This window comes from Parus major, chromosome 2, assembly GCF_001522545.3.
Source record: "Parus major isolate Abel chromosome 2, Parus_major1.1, whole genome shotgun sequence".
Classification (NCBI taxonomy): domain Eukaryota; kingdom Metazoa; phylum Chordata; class Aves; order Passeriformes; family Paridae; genus Parus; species Parus major.
In genome coordinates, this window is record NC_031769.1 from 37,200,683 (window position 1) to 37,218,705 (window position 18,023).

An 18,023-nucleotide genomic window follows, 5' to 3' on the forward strand; every position below is an offset into this window, starting at 1 on the left:
CCTTTATTGTGGATCTTTCCTGCCCTTCCTTCACCCCCAAATAATTGCTTTCTTTAATGCTCTCTTCACCAAAAATAAATAGAGACTCAGTTTAAGCTGAAATAGAAGCCGAACATGGCTTGAATCTCTTTTTTTCTCCCCCCTCCCCAGCTCATCCAGAGTTCCTGTGGTAGAGCCCATTAGGAGTGGATGAAAGCAGATAGCTCAAAGCCCACATAGTTATTCCTGGGTTTAAATACAGATTGGAAATGAATGTCCTGTGGATAAATGTCTGTGAAAAACACAGAGGAGAATAAGTGCTTGGGAGATTAAGAGATTTACTGTAACCTCTGTGAAAGCTGAACATTTAAAGGGCAGGAATTCTTCATTTTTCAATCAGCAAATTTAAAGGGGCACAGATTTATACATTATCTCAGTAAATAATTAAAACCCTCTGTATGTGGGTACATGTGCATGCATATACATACTTCTATAAATTAGCAGATGCATGTTACTAACAGATTATGGGAATATTTTGGTCAGCAACATTAATACAAATGTTAGATTTCTTAATTTGTTTAAATGGTACTTTGGCTACTTCATAAAATCATTTCAGTTGGTAAAGACCTCTAAGATCACTGAGTCCAACAATTCTCTGTAATTGATCAAGATCCCTGGCTGAATTGAAGGCAAATAATTTCTTCTTGTTACTAGAACAATACATCCTCAGTAAAATAAATTCAGCTGCAACTTGCTTTTACAATTCTCCCCTCTTTACGCTTGCTTGATCATTTTTATTACCTATTACTCATGGGAAACCTAAACGTAGACATGTTGAGGAACTGCCTATGACAAACCTGCCAGATTTTATTGCTATTTTCTTGCCCTATTTCTCCCTTTAAAGCAGGAAAACTGAAAGAACACGGAAATTCAAGTGTACAAATAACACACCAAAAGTTAAATATAATATTCACATGCCTGAAGATCCTGCTCTCCAGCTGAGGCCACGCATGGACAACAGCATATGCTAAATCCATACATTGAGTGATTAATCCTGGCCTTGCTGTTTCTGAAATTATGAACATTCAGGAGCTGTAATACACAAACAAACCCCTGAAGTGGAAATGTGACTGCTGAATATTGCTCACTCTGCTATTTTGCTTGAGTGCTATGCTTCAGAAAGGGTATCCAGATCTAGGAGGCTCTCAGCATTCTCTATGACCAGAGTCACCAGCTTGCCTACCCTTCATCTGTCCCTGTCCTACATTGCTCCCTTTCAAACTGTAGCCAAGGGCAATATTCTCATAAATATCTTTGATACAGCAAATCCCTAAGGATTCTAGCAGTGGGATTCATGTAGAAAATAAACACAATCACATTCTTATGCATCTGATCTCACCTCCCAAAGGCATTTAAAAAATCACAGATCAAGCCCCCAAGCATTTACTCAGAAAAAACCCTTCCAGAATTTGCCAGCAGCAGCTTCAAGCACCAATGCACTGCCAGGTAAATTAAATACCCACCAGGGCTTTTTTTACTAATTGCAAAAAGTCAAGGATGTTAGAATCTACTATACCTGTGGGAATATTAGGTCTTGTATGTTAACAACTGCTGAACAATAAAAACTTGTTACTTTGATCTCCACAAAGAAGAAAAAGTATTAAAAAATGCTGTTAACTTCTGAGCAATTCTATAAACATCATGAAAATATAGCTGCCAACACTTTCAGTATTCATACAAGGAGTTTGTAATGAAGCTGAAAGGGAGCTTCCGAGGGAATTATTTCTTTGCAATTTAATTTGATACAAAGTTATGTCTGAATGCCAAGGTTCATCAGCAGAGAAAAACAAAGAAAAATGGCTGCACATTACAAGGTGAATTTAGGAAAAAAAAAACCCCAAAGTAATAAACCTTAATTTTAATTTTTGATGCTACCGGTACTTTGTGCTAATCATAGTATTATTCTAGGGTCTTCACATTCCATCTGCCTTACATAGTGATAAGGGTAACAGAATCCCCATCCCCAGGACTGCCAACGTAGCAAATATAATGTTACCATATGGTATTAAAAAATTCCATACACATCATGATCTAATTAAACTGGTGATAGAAGAACAACTGATGATACTGCAACACAACAAATATACTGTGGGTCTTTTTATACTCTAAGAGATTTTTTTATTCCAGTAAAGTACAGACTGAGGTATGTTTTATGTTTCTATGAGAAAACTTCCAAGGCTCACCCAAGGCTTTCTGTGCAAGGAGACCTGGATTACTCAGAGAAAATGTGTGATTTATTGCTCAGTACTTAAGTGCTAAAAATATATATTAAATAAATTGAGATAAATATTTCTTGTGCTGAGTCGGGTGGGAAAGTTGGTTTTGCATTATGCTGTCTTGCTACTATTTATATGGGGTAAAAAATACAGTGCAAAAGTGTCTTTTCTTGAAATATAGTTCCAGTTACTAAAAATTTTTATTTTTTAAGTTTTGTAGCATGGAAGAATTATTTTCAAAGTCTGGACTTGAAAAAACAAAGCAGAAAATTAAAGTATCATTGAATCCAGAAAGTTGAGAAATGCCACAGTTGAACTTTGGCATCTTTAACTTGCTCAAAATCAAGCAGTTCTCAGATAAGCATTTCACTGAAGCTTTCCTCAGACAAGGACTATGAACTCTTTTCCCTGGGTTCCTTGAAGAAGAAGGAGGGAGAAATGAGAGAGTGGCAGATCTGGGGAGAGTATTGGGTTTGTGCATATGTCTTTTGCTTTCTCAGCTTGCAATGAAAGAACATTCCAACTTCTGCTGGCTAATTTACACCAACCTGCCAGCGTCTGGCACAAGGAGCCCACCATCTGAGTAGGAAATGTATGCACCAGGCACTCAAATTAATGTGACACATGAATTCTATGGAAATTTATGCTAATTTCCTTAATGGCTTCAAGATGGTCAGGAAACAGAATATATTCTATGTTTTGTCAGGTTTTCAATTACTTCAACATTCAAGGCAAACAGTTCCCTCCCCTATTCCATAGTCATCCCCACAGTTGTTCATTTACTCATTTTATTTCTTGTATTTGTTTATATAATAATTTCCTATATTTGTTTTTACCTCTGCTAGTTAATTCTATCCTATAAAAACTAATTTTCATTACTGATTTTCTCATCAAATCAGGAAAAAGCACTGACCAACCCCATCCAAATCCTACTATCCCCTAATTAGCCAGTCTCCTCATGTCGCTGCATTGATTCCATTTCACTCTGCATAAACGCAAAGCTTGTTCAGGGGTTCATGCCACTATTCACAGGGTGTTGTGAAGGGCATTTTATTACCAAAGAGGGCACTTCTCCACAGGAGCCAAGGCTTTCTGAAGTTTTCTGTGAGATTAAACAGTATGAGCCTAACCTGATGCATTGTTACAGCAAAATGGTCCATCAGGAAGCTGCTGTTGGCCAGATTAGTGCCCTCAGTGTGGGTAATATGCTGTGTTTCCCATAGGGCTTCTTTGGGTCACAGTAGGTGTTTTTCAACTTCACACAATATTAAAAGAAAAAGAGACTTAGGCTCATTTTTACACCAAATAAACAAACTGAGCACATTTCAAAATCCTGCTGTGCTTTGTGCATTGTTTCTGTCTGCACTGATTTCAAGAATGTTGTGAAATGCTTTATTTCCAAAGGAATATAAAGGATGAAGCAGATATCATTTATTTTCATCCACTCCTTGTCTTTCTGAAGAAACTGTTCTATTAACTCACCAGCTCTGCCATTTTGTGTTTGCACATGCTGCTTCAGCCAGGACATTTGAACATAACATTTGTAGCAGGTGAACTGGGGAGCATGGAGGGTTCTGTCAGAACACATTAACCAGAAATCCTTTGGATATTCACAAACAGTAAGTCAGGATGACAAGTCTCTTCCTCAGTAACTTTGGGGATCAGATATGGTCGAATGCTCACGCTTTCTGTGATGACACCTCAGAAAATAGCCACAGTTAGTTAGCAAAAGAAGAAAGCAATATTATGGAGATTATTCTCCAAAGAAATTCAAAAAGAGTGACCACAGGAAGGAATACAAGATTTTACTACAATATAGCAGGGATATCTTAATAACACTGCATAGTAACTATACCACTCCATATTCCATGAGGAAAAAAAAAGTCTTGCATATAGATATGATGTGTCATTAACCCTATCAACAACTAACACAATTCTAGAGATCTGTCAGAAGTAATAGTGCCTATTCTTGCTAAGGGTTGATTTATATCAGCTGTATCATGATATGAATACTATGTGTGAGGAGCTTTCTTGACTTTACTGAATAGAAGAATATAATCATTTAAGAAAGGAAAAACCTTACATCACACCAAGAAAGAGCAGGTTTCCTAGATCATAAAATTTTAATGTGAATAAAAATAATAAAAACTGAGTTACAAGAAATATAATTCATCTTTCTGGACCATTAGAAAAATTCTATCCCTGCTGAGCTTCACTAAAAATCATCATAAATATGGTTTCTGATTTGAGAAAATAAACAGGTACTATTTGGAAAATAGTTTGGAATTTGGAAAATAATTAATTGCTGCAACAATTTAGGAAAAAATAATCAATAACCAAAAAAACCACAAAACAACCAAACAAAAAACCACCAGTGACTACACTCTCCAAAAATTAAAAATTGCTGACCACCATACAGGACTCTGGGCTAATCAGCAGAGGGTGCACAAATGCACTCCCTATAAGGCACAGCACTGGAATTTTCTGCCAAACTAGCCAAGGGCTAAAAAATTCCTATGCAGACTAAGAATAAAGTGTACATGTGTGTGTATGAATACATAATCACTGTACTCAGAAGCACACATATTCAAAATCACCCAGACTCTCTAATACACTCACTGAGGTGGTTTTGTAGGATGGGCTGTATGCAGTATCAAAGGGAAAACCAAATAAAAAGCAGATTATTTACCTTACAACAAATTTTACAGGCATACAAGAGATTAAACTAATCTACACTAAAAAATTAAGCCTGTACTGAGACAAAAAGCAATTTATAACACACATACAGCCCCAAAGAAATAAAATTAAGAGTCAATCTGTTGTAATAAACTCTTATGGCTTGCAAAACAATTAATAAGTTGATAAAACTAAATGTTTTTTCTTGAATAGTACTAAAATGTCTATGCCAGCTATGAGCTAATTTAGTTATTCTTTCTTTAGCTGTAACATTATTTGTTTCCACAGTCTTTTAATTTGGAGTGCTCCTAAGATCAGAGAGGCTTGCCACTGTTCTTGAAAGAATTTATTTCACAGTAAAAAGTCTTTAAATGACAACACTGCAATTCTGAATAATATGTACTTCTTAAAGCCTGACAGTTCCAGGATCTTCTCTTTAGCTTTCTCAAGCATATGTCACCTTGTTTTGACAAGGGTCACTGGCATCAAAAGAGTCAGTGATAAAATCAATACAATACAGTGAATTACTGTGGCAGTGTTTTCTTCTAAATATTCCAAGATTTTTAAAAATTAGGAAAACTCTTTTACTGATGTGTAAATAGAAAAGCATGTTTCCCTTAACAGACAAAAATTAGTTTTCAATTAAGAATAATTTAATTTCATGATGACATGTGACTGGTCTGAGAATAAACCGCACAAAATAAAAAAACAAACAAACAAACAAACCCCCAAGATTCAATATCAATTACTGGATAATTTTTCTAAGGAGCTGTTTGGTCACTCCAGTACAAGACAGAGTCTACTGTCAAAATTTTCAATGGTTTAGGTTATAGCTAATTAATTTTAAGAAAAGGAAAGTTTGAAAGGTTATTAATATTGGCCTTCTATGAAGATCACATCTATATTAAAACATCAAGATGGCATCTGATGTTCTTTACTGCATCCTGCAGCATCTATTCTTCCCTCTGTCACCACTAATGACAGAAATAAAGGTCTAAAACCAAGATCCATGTATGCTGGTAGCTTTTTTCCTAGATTTCCTCTTTTAGAGGACAAGAATTTTATTTTTATAATCTCTGTCTAGACAGACTGAAACATGGATCAACAGCATTCTCAGTATATATGCTACAGGCAATTTGACAAAAAAATAAAGGTAGTAAAAAAGGCTTTAACAGCTTTTAACATCTCAGAGCCTTTCAAAGATTACAGAATTTACTGAATTTGTTTTGCTTCTGCCAAATACCATCACCATCCTTACATTCTGAGCAGAATTTTCTTGGGTTTTTTTTTCCTTTTTAAACACACAGTTATGAAGAAAAATCTAAGCCTTGGCCTATATATATATCATGATCCTGCCTGATATAAATCAAGCAAGTAGGCCTCTGAACATTTAAAACTCAAGTTTTCCCAATATTTTCTACAGAACCTTAGAAAAATTAAGGTGGAAAGGTATCTCTGGAATTTACTTAACCTCCTGCCTAAAGGAGAAATAATTTCAAGGTTAGATCAGGTTGAGTTCCTAAAATCTCCACAGAAAAATTTCTACATCCTCAATGGTCAACTTATTCCCATGCTTACCCACTTTTACCCTGAAATTCTGAATGCTTCTGTCCATATATCTAACCAGAACTTTCTTTGATGATGCTTCCCTTTTGCCCTTTCATATACCCCATCTTCTACCTAAAAACCCCTTGAGGAAGCTGAAGACTGCAGAAGGATTCCCCATCAGCCCTTCTTTTCTTCACAGTAAATAAATCCAGCCTTGTCAACCTCTCTTTGAGAGTCGCATGCTCAGGTAACCTGACCATCGTGGTGATGCTCTTCCACACCCACTCCCTTACAGATGAGATGGCTCTCCTGCCCTGGGGGCCCAAAACTGGGCACAGCACTGTCCCAGTCTGCAGCTCATGAATCTCCTTCAACTTTTTGTCCACAAGGACACCCAAGTCTATTTTCACAAAGCTGCGGTATCAAACGTGTTGAAAATGGAGCCGAGCAGGGTCAGAACTACGGTCTTGTAATCACTGGTTTTCTTTAGTTTGATGACCAAATTTAAAAAATAAAACAAATAAATAAATATGTTTGCTATTAATTTCTTTTTAAAAAGCTATGACAATAATTTTAAAATAAGGTGCAAATCAAAACAATATCCTAAAAAAAACTAGGAGATCATCAGAATAGATAAGACCGCAGACCAAGAAAAAAGCCAAAATTCTATCATGTTTGCCAAGTAGAAAAACATCCATTCACAATGCAAATTGTCAAGGTTCAAACATCTTTTTGGTTTGAGAACAGGAATAAAAGTGGATGGAGAAAATTTTTAACTTTTAATTTAAAATTTTCACTTTTAAACAGTATTGGTACTTATTTGGGATGGATTGAGAATTAATCAAAGGCAGGAATGGAGTTCTCATGGTCAAAAAGGGACAGATGAGCTGTTAAGTATTCCCAAATGGGACAGGTTCAACAGAAGAAAACTCAATTTCTGAATAATCTTTGACAAAATTACTAACCAACAGGAGTCAAAATACCAAAGTGAGTAATTTTTACATTTCCAGTTTTTCTTTCACTGTACTTCACCAGGAATGAAATTGCTTAAAGATTACAAAATGTATGATCACAAAATTATTCTTCATTAACTTTCTTTTTTCTTGACATTTTAGAATTCAGCACAGAGAGAGACTGTGCATATTGGTTCTAATAGTCATTATGCTGCTAAAGCCTATAAAACAGAGACATTCAATCTTGCTTTTATAATGAAAAATTTGTTATAGTCTGTGTAATAAATTATACATCATCCCCACCAGGGAGGACTTGCATTTAAAAATATATTATCCTGACGAAGTTTCTAGATGAGTATTTTTAAAATCTGAATTTTTATTACAGAACAAAGTATTACTAAACCAAGTATTACTTAACATCAAGTGAGCTGCTTTGCTTAAAATTAGTGCATCTTTCCAGCTCTCTAATTTCATATTTATGGAAAAACTGGGGGAAAATCTTGATTATGTCTATATACCTATAATTCTGTCTGCATGGGGACTCCCATTAGTCTGTACTGAGCCACCATTAATTTCCTGAACAGTGAGGAACTTGCCTTCTTCTCTTGAAATCAACAGGTTTTGAAGTTAATTTCACTGTCACTGGTCTTAAATCTCCCATCTTGAGATATATTTTCCCCTACTGAGAAATATGTCAGAAGAGAAGAGGTCGACTAAATATTTCAGTGACATGACAGAATTTTAGATCTGAGGGGACATAAAAGCTACAAATAAGTAAAAGTCAGCAGTAGTGAAATTTGTCTCAAATTTGATAACTGCTGGTTTTTTTCTTCTACTCAGATATAGCTCAAAAGTTCTGCATGAATTCTGTGATATTCAAAAAAATTTAAAAATTAATGCTACATGAGACATATAAAATTATCATTTTATGGTTTAATTGAAGAGTACAGACCTATATTTGAAGTAAGAAAAGCAACTAAATATGGGAAAAGCTAGCTCTTAGTAAATTAATACCGGGAAATGTTGATAAACTTAGTGCGTTGTCATGACACATAGAAGATCTGTTGCCTACCAGATGCCAGTGCGGGGAAAAAAAACCCCATCATATTAAAAGAAGACAAGTTACTGAGTTACTGAGAAGGTCTGGATGGAAGCCATGGTCATCATAATCTATATTGGACCTAGTGATATAAGCAGAACTAAATGGAGAGCCTGCAGAACAGGTTTCAACAGTTTGTTATCTGTACATACAAGATCAAATGCCAGCGTCCTCAGAAATGAGAATGGTGCCACACTCAGGGAGAAGCAAAGAATGGCAGACCAACACCTCACACAGTTCAGAAACAACACAGATGGACACAGGCTGCTTTCAGAATAAGTCAACTTCATCCAGCTAATTTAGCATTGATTAGCAATACTCCCACCACAGTTAAAACATGAAGATATCACTTGCCTAAAACAGTATTAAGGGAAGAGAAAAAGTAGTTCAGATAAACAGGCTGTATGGCAGGTCCTAGCCTCAAAAAAAAAAAAAAATTAGAAAGAGGCTATGTTGATGCTAAGTAGAAGTTCAAAGAGAAAGATGTCCCATTTTTTTCAAGTGTATTTTAAACACAAATTTGAGGACATAAAGGGCAGTTATTTCTCAATATGGAAGAAAGAGTTGCACACCTAGGAGCAACAAAGGCCTGAAAACATGACATTATAAATGTCTAAAAAGGACGAGCAAACTGTGAGAGAACAATATTTGGAATATGCAGAGTAAGATCTGTGAGTAGGTAAGATTAAATGTAGCAAGCAGGCACAGGGTGGACGACAATTTTCACCCTCTAATCTGCACATAACAGCAGCCTTTGTGTGCTGTTGAGGACACCTCTAAGTACTCCATCCTCCCTATCTTCATATAGCTCTCAAAAAACCTCTCCACATGTGCTAAAAGGCAGCAAAGGACCCACTTCTAAACTTGTTTCAGCTGCTGTTGAATTCCTCTTGGACAAACACCCAGGTCCTTTGGATGAAGGCAATCTACTGAGCATCTCGCTTCGAGATGGTAAAAAGGAGGGCACTCTACACAGTGCGGGGCATTAAAAGAGACTCTGTGCAGTCTTATATTCAGGTAGAAAACAATTCTTTGTAACTCTTTGACTCTGCAGTTAGAGGCTCATTTAGATCTTGGGCAGATGTTCTTTATGGTTGAGATTCTCCACATGCCTTAAACAGTTTGATTGATAATAAGCTGCTAACAGCACATTTTATTCATTTGTCATTTAAGACAGTCGAAAAGAAAGGATATTGCTAGCTGAGACCAGAACTACAACAAAAAACATAAAAACATCCTTCAGTGCACTTGATGAACAATAAGGAGCTTCAAAAGTACTTTAAGTATATTTAGACATAAATTTCTACTTATCACTCAACTTCTGAAGAATTATTCATAATTAAAAATAGCAGTTATATAGCCTTCTATATTTTTTAAAATTTTTTCATGCTATTCAGTGGACCAATTGCCAGATATGCCACATGAAAAATCATTTAACTCCTATGGATTTGTCCCCTCAAATCTAAAAGGACGTTTTGGGAATTGCTAAAATATATTTTATCTATGTGTCTGTATGCAGTTATTGAAGTTTTTCTAGGTGCACTCAATAAACTTTTCCCACAACTTGTTACAGTGCCAGCTTTACCTGTGACTGACTGTCACCCTGAAAACTCAGTGTGATTGGAGAGGTGCTAACCTAACTATCCAATCCCTGGTCATTGCTGAAAATCTATAAATACTGAAGTTGTAAGAATAAAACCAGTTTTTTCCCTGTCACATGGAAGCTGTGTCTGTGTGAAACATTGTATGTCCTACAGCGACACCTAATCTATATCAAAATTTAGCAATGGCAATTTGCATTTATTTCTAATAGCAGGCAGCAAGTCCACATGGATATTTGCACACATATAAAGAGTCTGTCAACATTTACCATCCATTCATCCTTTCTGTATACCCACAAAGCCAAGTAGATCCAATGATGCTTATTAGATGAAATATCAACATCATGCATGCAGCTAGTGTGAGCTGGCTCTTAAGATTCTTTCATTCACCTTGTGATAAAACTTTGTGGTGAACTATGACATCCTATATGGTGATAATACCTTTCTGAGTAAAAGAAAAAAGATTCTGCAAACACAAGTGGTGGTTTAAAAGCATGCCTTGCTTTCAAAAGTGCTCTTGAAAGCAGAAACTGTTAATAGTTCACTAACTGAAATAGGAATATGTTGAAAAGAGACAAGTGCTTTGAAATAAAGAGGAAGATTTACATTTGGAAGCAATGGAAGTGACAACATGCTGTCCCTTAGCCAGTCTTACTTGTTCAGAAATCTCCAGCTTTGACATTTGGAAGATACTATCCAGAAGGGGTAATAGCCAGGGAAATATTCACTGGGAAATACCCAGAAGGAACCTGCTGTGATGCTTTACAAGATACTGGCATATATGATCCACAAACTAGAAGCTTAAAACCAGAGGAAAATACATATTGGATTTACTGTTAACTGTCCATGAAGTCCTGCATCAGAATAGCACATTTAAAAAGATTTAAAAAAAAAGTTTGCTAGATATGTGACTTCAAGGGACATCTCAAGCTGATCTGAAAATTATTGCCAACAAACTAATGGAAAATCACCTATTCTGAAGAAAAATATACTTTGCCTGAACACTTAATCTATTCTCCAACATCCCATCCAATCCTGTTCCTCTGAAAGGAGGGCTAACACAATGAAGAGAGCAGATGACTTCCCTGAGAGCCCTGACTTGGTGGTTTACCATCTAAAAGTAAAAATGTGTCTACCCCAAAGCCATCAGTTTTCATGATCACAAAACATGACAGCAGAGGTGTAAAATGCAACGGCAGCACAGAGACAGAAAATAAGCAGCAACTCAGAAGTGCAGGGATGGAAACTCTGCAAGCAGTTTGGATAAATCACCTGGATTTCTTACCTGCAGATTAGTAAAAAATAAGGATTTAGATGCAAAAGAAAAGTTGTGAAAGATTAAGTATTTTCTCTGACCAGTGTGCAGAAAATTTATTGTGTAGATTTAAGGAAACTGCCATCTCAAGAGTTGTTGTAGGAAACTAGATTTAACTACCGAATGAGGTTGAAAAAAAGAATAAAATGTGGGACATAAACATTCATTTTTAGTGCATATTTTATAATACTCCTTACCTAACAATCAAATCATTATTCATTCTAAAGTAATATTAAGTGTTGAATTAAGGAATTTGTTTTTTGATACTAGCAAGGGGAAAAAAATATACTCAACTCTGATATTTTTTTGCTCCTTGTTTTCCATGTATTCAATGTCCTTGTTGACAATAAAATAAAATTTTACTTTAATGAAATCTTAGTGAAAAAATGTTGTAGTTTGGTTTAGTTTAAAAGATAGTAAATAAAACATACTAAATTGGATAGTCTTTGGTCTGGGTTATGAATTTAGAGAGCTAGATAAATAAACCACGACCAAATGCCTCACTGCCTCCTATGTTTCAAAAGAATAATGATTCAGAAATCATTGTTTAAAGTGTACAGAATTATATTAATTTTGTGACATTGCTCACCTCCTTCATTATTTTCCCACTTGTTCTCTAATATATTGTAGGAAGTATTGCAGAGGAAAGCAGTTTTAGGTTTTTGTCCTAACCATGCCTCATTCCCTCATGATGATTCAGCAATTTATACAAAAGAATGCACAGAAGAAATTCTAGGTTACATAAAATTTTAGAAACATCAGCTTTCTCACTGGTGCCGCTATATGTTTGCATCCACAGTTATTTTTCCATTCTGTCAGTAGGAATATAAGTTCTGCTCCTGCTAGTTAGAATAAACAATTTCCCACAGTGTCCAGGTGGGTTTTATGAGAAGTGGTGCAATGCCAGCAGACCAGATAGGAACTGCATCTTGCCCTCTTTTAATCCCAAAACACCATCAAAATATCCACTGAGATTTCTTGTCATCTTTGCACTGCACACATGAGAGCAGAAAGGCAAAAAAAAATCAACAGTAAGAAGAATATTTTCTGGGTTGTAATGAGGCAAGTGTGAGAAGTCATTTTAAGAGACATAAAAGCCAATTATTAGGAGGAAGGTACACAGAAAATTGTGTTGCTCCCAAGCACATAGTGTTCAGTAACAGAAATGCTGATGTCTCACTATGTCCTGTTAAGTCATCACAAACCATTGTACCAAGTAATGACACAAGAAACACTGGGTTCACATCCCTTTTGTGGCTGCACAGCGTGCTGTTCTGAGGTTGCTCTGCCCCAGGAAGGACCCACATGGGTATTGTACAGTAAAGCCTCCAAACAGACACATAAGCAAGTAACAAAACTTACCAGAGGATATCTGGGTATTCAAATACAGTCCAGATTCCAACAGAGCAGCAAAGAAACACTGTTTTTAACCCCATAACACACATTATTTACTGATTAGGTATTTGTAGTAGTTAACCAGTTTGGTGCATAAGCAACTTACCTTATAAATTAGGCAGAGATATTCAAGTATAGTAAATTTTGTTATTCACATCCAACAGAAAAAAGCTACTTCACACAGCTGGAAGATGATGACTATAGCATGACAACTCTAATTACACAGTCAAATGCTAATACAGTTGAACCCTACCTCTGTTCAGCAGTCCATTGCAAATTATTTTGGAACAAGACATGGGCTTTTGTTTCACATTAACCAATCCCTCCTTTCTATTATCCCCTTGTAATACAGAACACACAAACTTATCCTGCTTTGTGGGAATAATTTGGAGATGAAATAAAATGAGAAATCACAACTCCAATATTTTTTCCCAATCTTTCCATGTATGTTAGTTCCAAGCAAGTATCCAGCATTGCAAAGGCATCTATAAGAGAGTACAGTTCGTGAAACAATGTATTTAGAAATTAAGTTTCCTTGCGCATAGTACAGATACTTCACTCATATGCCGAGACATAATGAGTAACTATAATGACAAAACCTTAGAGGATAATGCATAAAGCAGAACATTTACATACTTTCAATTTACAGCAGAAATTAGTCTCTAGGATTATTATTTCACTAATGTGGACATCAAGCACAACAGCTGTCTTTTGTGACAGACTTCCACACAAGAAATACCATTCTCTTAAGCAGAGTATCCTTCTGACAAACATTGAGAAAACAACATGTATGTGTAACAGTTATACCAATGACCTTCAAAAAGCTCCATTTGCATGTACATGATGTACTGCAATGGCCAAGTCATAATTCGTTTAGTCATAGTCATATGTCACTTGTGCTTGCTGGGGTCTCATCAACAAAACAATCATTTGTCAAAAAAACACTGCCCATATTTCAGACATCCAAGTTATGACAAAACCAATTATGGTAAAAGGACTCTCATGTTATGATTTATATTTGTCTTAGAAAAGGCATCTCAAACAGCATCTCTATTCAAAGTGCAGGGAGGATGGATACTCAAATATTCAGTTCTAATTCAGTTCTAACTCCTGGCAAGAAATACTTTACACTGGTCTTTCTAATTTACAACATTCAGTTGAAGAGAACTGAAGTTGGTGACATGTGAAAAATCACTTCCTTATACTCTATCCTACATTATTTTCTCAGTGGAGCGCTACTTTTGATAATATTCAAAGATCTGCCAAATTTGAAAATCCTTAACTTTCTCATAAACCCCCAAAATAATTGCACTTTGAAACAAAGAGCTAGATAATCAATCAGCTATTTTCTGACTACAAATGGATGCAGCTACACACAACATAGGATATTTTTAAGGAGGAAATAATAAATATGCTGCCATACTGCTAGTTCGAGCCTCTCCAGAATATAAATGTTGAACCATGATTGAAGCTCTTTGATACTAATTTCAGCATTGCTTAATTACTAATTCTTTCATTATCGGGGATTAAAGTGGAAAAATGAACTGCAGAAAAAAAATCTTTCTATCATTAGCAAAATTGTTGTGCTAATAATGACAATAACAATTCATCCTTAACCAAAGATAGCAATAAATTAGACTGTGTTTATTTGGTTTTATAGAGAATGCATTTGTGGATAACCACATTGCACCTTTAATCAATTAGGAAATCAATCTTTCTTTATGCATTTCCACAGCTCCTACTAATGGTAGTAGTATTTTCTTCTAAGCCTGAGCTCGGAACATTGTCAAATGCTGCAGAGTCCTGCCTGCCACTTAAAGACTAAAGTTAATTGGATTTTTGAATATTATGGGAGTGTTATCTGTTTTATTGTTGTGTTTTAGAGAAATGAGCAACACCTCATACACAGAAAAACACTCATATCCAACATATTTAGGCAAAATTTCGATGTTATTCCCTACTCTTAAAATGAGAACAAAGCAGAGACTATTGAAACAGTAATATGAAGTTCTGTCAAAGGATTGTCGTTTTGCGTGTCCTTCTGTAGGTGGGGCAGGAAGGCACAAAATAGCAAGCAACATGTGTGATACGGAGAAAGAAAGCCTGAAAGTCCTAAGTACAACATATTAAGACAATTATTTCTCTGACATAGTACACAGAAGCAGATAGAACAGTGCAGTACAACGCTACCCATGGTAGAGCAGAGTTGAGTACTACCTGCAATTAAATTGAGAAAATTGCAACATGGTAATTTGTTTTTTCTTGTGTCTTTTGAATTTAGCTATTGCTATTATCTTGCCTCTATTATCTAATCTGCCTTAGTACAAAAAGCCAAAAATGTGTTTTTCTTTGGGGATCATAATTCACTCTGATGATTGAAGAGTATGTCTACTACAAAATGCTTTGCCCAAAGCTGTCAATGAAATCAATTAAAGTCAAAATAAGTTTTGCTCCATCTCTGTTTCACGTCAGCCATGATCTTTAAACAAACTTATGCTAGCTGTGGACTGAACCCCAAATAAGCAAGCTGAAGTGAGAGGAGTTTGGGAATGTATTTCTGTTATAATGTGCTTGTTCCAATTTATTTCACAACCAGCTTACATTCATTAAAAGCAAGCATGCCCCTAACAAGGATAACCTTTCTAGTAGACTGTAAAATATAGAATATCACTGATTATGCTGGAAACCATCAAAATGCAAATGAAATGAGAAAGAGTCTGAATCAACATCATTATGTAAATAAAATATAAAATGAAAACTCTTGTAATAACACAGATGGTATATGTTTAGCTATTTGCCAGATGCTCGTGCTAGGGATGACCTCCAGCACTCTGAAGTCACCAAAAGCCTTTTCTCATACTTCAAAGTATTTTTTGTCTGAATGAAACAAAGTTTATATTCATATATATCAACACAGTGCATATTGTTGCAATTCTCAGATCAAAACATGGCAAAGATCTATATATTATAATGCTTACCATTATCACTTTTGAGATTTCCATTGCTGAGCTGTTTCAACCTCTTCTGATGGGATTTGCCATTGTAGTGGATTTGTGCCTGAGCAGCAGAGTTTAGCTGAATGTTACAGACATTACACAAAGTGAAACTGGTGTGTTTCTTTTCTCTCTCCTTCTTTTCTTCTGTGCCATCAGGTGCTAATTCTTTCTCACCTTCCCTGTCTGGGAGAGGTGTGAAATCTGAATTGTATGACTGGTTATCAACTGGTAAATCGGGGCTCCAGGGCTTCTTCATATTTTCTGAGAAGAAAAAAAACATGAGAGAAAATAATATAGACAAGATAACGACATCTGCAAAGCACTAAAAGGCAGAAAATAATTTTTTACATTTTATATTTTTACATATTTCCACTCATATATTTTGCAGTTCTTCTACGTAACTCAACTAACTTCACAGCCAAGTGCCCAAGGCTGAGCCCATCAGATCTGGATGTGGCATCTCCTGTGATAACTTATCTAAGAAAGGGTAAAAACACTGCAGGAGCTGAGAAAAAAAAAAATGTGACAAAACAGCCCTTCAGTCAATAGAAGAAAAGGGGGAGAAGGTATAATTAACAAAAGAACCACCCCCACCTTATATATTAGTTCAACAAGCTTAACTGCACAGACCTCACCTTTCAGTTTATTAAATATTTAGCAACCCCAGTCATTCTCTTCCCACTTCCTGTGATTGCTTTCAAGCCCAAGTCTAATAATTTCATAGCTTTCTCATTTAGAGTCATTCAAAGACAAATAAACATATTATTAGTTTCTTATCTTAATCACCCAGGATTACAATTGAAGGACAGTTAGCTTAGATTCAGCTAATATCAGACAGCCACAAGTACAGAGAGGAGAAAATAATCCCATCTGCAGAACTTCAAGTGCAACCAATGTAACCATGAGCTTCTGCAGTTAAAAGTGAGCAGAAATGGTCTAGGTGAAGAAATGCTCTGAGCACTGCAAACCTAATTCACTATTCAAGGATTGCCAAATGTTATACCAACTTAGCATTTTGATGAGACCTTTATATACAATATAAATCTTTAAAGTGCTTGTTCACCCAGACTTAGTGAATAAATGAAGGTCTACACAAAGAATCTAATTTATACTTTGAGTGATAAAATTACTGCAGCCCTAAATACGATGATACTATTTGGTCTCTAATTCACAAATCAATCAACCTAGAGACAAAAAAAAGATTATTGAAGCTACACAAGAAAATGTGTCTTCAATGCCAGGTCCAGAAAAGCTTCAGAGTCTAAAACTAGACTAAACAAACCCCCAGATTTGGGTCTGATGACAACAAAATGCTACAAATCGTTCTTCAGATAGCTTCAAATGACTTAAATTTCATCAGCTTAACATTTTTGCCAGACCTCCCAAGGATTTAAAGACAATTACTGCCTTCAAATCAAATCACAAACACAAATTTATCTAAAGAAGAAAATCTAAAGTCTATCAATACTCAAATCAGCTTCAATCTCAGTTTTCAGATTTGCTTGCTATATAATTAGCATTGTGTTCTCTTATGCTAACTAAAGCCCATTTCATTTAAGAAAGTACACACAAGTCTGAGAGGACCTCTGCACTTGCTGTAGATTTAAACCTTACTCAACTGGTTCTGTCAGTATTATTTCAGCTTCTGTGTACAGTCAACCCTTATCTAGAACTTCAGCTGTTGAAAGCAAGATATGAGAAAGCAGGCTAAACAATTCCTTCCAAAGAAAAATTACAGAGGGAAAAAAAAATTATCGTAAAAGTAGTTATTTATTATAGTAAGGCTACTACACCAACAGTGATGATATGAACTTTCAACTACAAATTACAATTGTCCCAAAAGACGACTGTAGAAGCTTGGGAGAAAACCTGATGATTTTCAATAGCAGACCTATAGCATATTTCTCCTAACAGAAGGAGGAGGTTTCTCCTGAGGAAGAAGCGTAAACCTCTCAGCCCTTCTGGAATTTGCTGGAGCTACTATTCGTTCCAAAGATTCATCTGTCTAAAATACTTTAAATTAGTAAATTCAGTCTTTAGTCAAAGCAGTATAAGGATTAAATTGCTATCACCATAGTTTTACCAAATTGGTCTAGACATCAGCAACAGTTCAGTAATCCTGGTTTATATACATGTTGGATATGAATATATGAATATATATATATGATCTATTGCACTGAAAGCA

At 35.6% G+C, this 18,023-nt stretch overlaps 1 protein-coding gene across 1 annotated transcript in view; it reads right to left on the reverse strand.

The window, feature by feature from the left end:
* Positions 1–18,023, reverse strand: part of ZNF385D (zinc finger protein 385D) — a 410,782-nt gene that overhangs the window by 312,236 nt on the left and 80,523 nt on the right. The window contains exon 2 of the mRNA XM_015619763.1: positions 15,821–16,099. Within this exon, the coding sequence (XP_015475249.1) occupies positions 15,821–16,099 (279 nt within the window). The remainder of the gene's footprint in view (positions 1–15,820; positions 16,100–18,023) is intronic.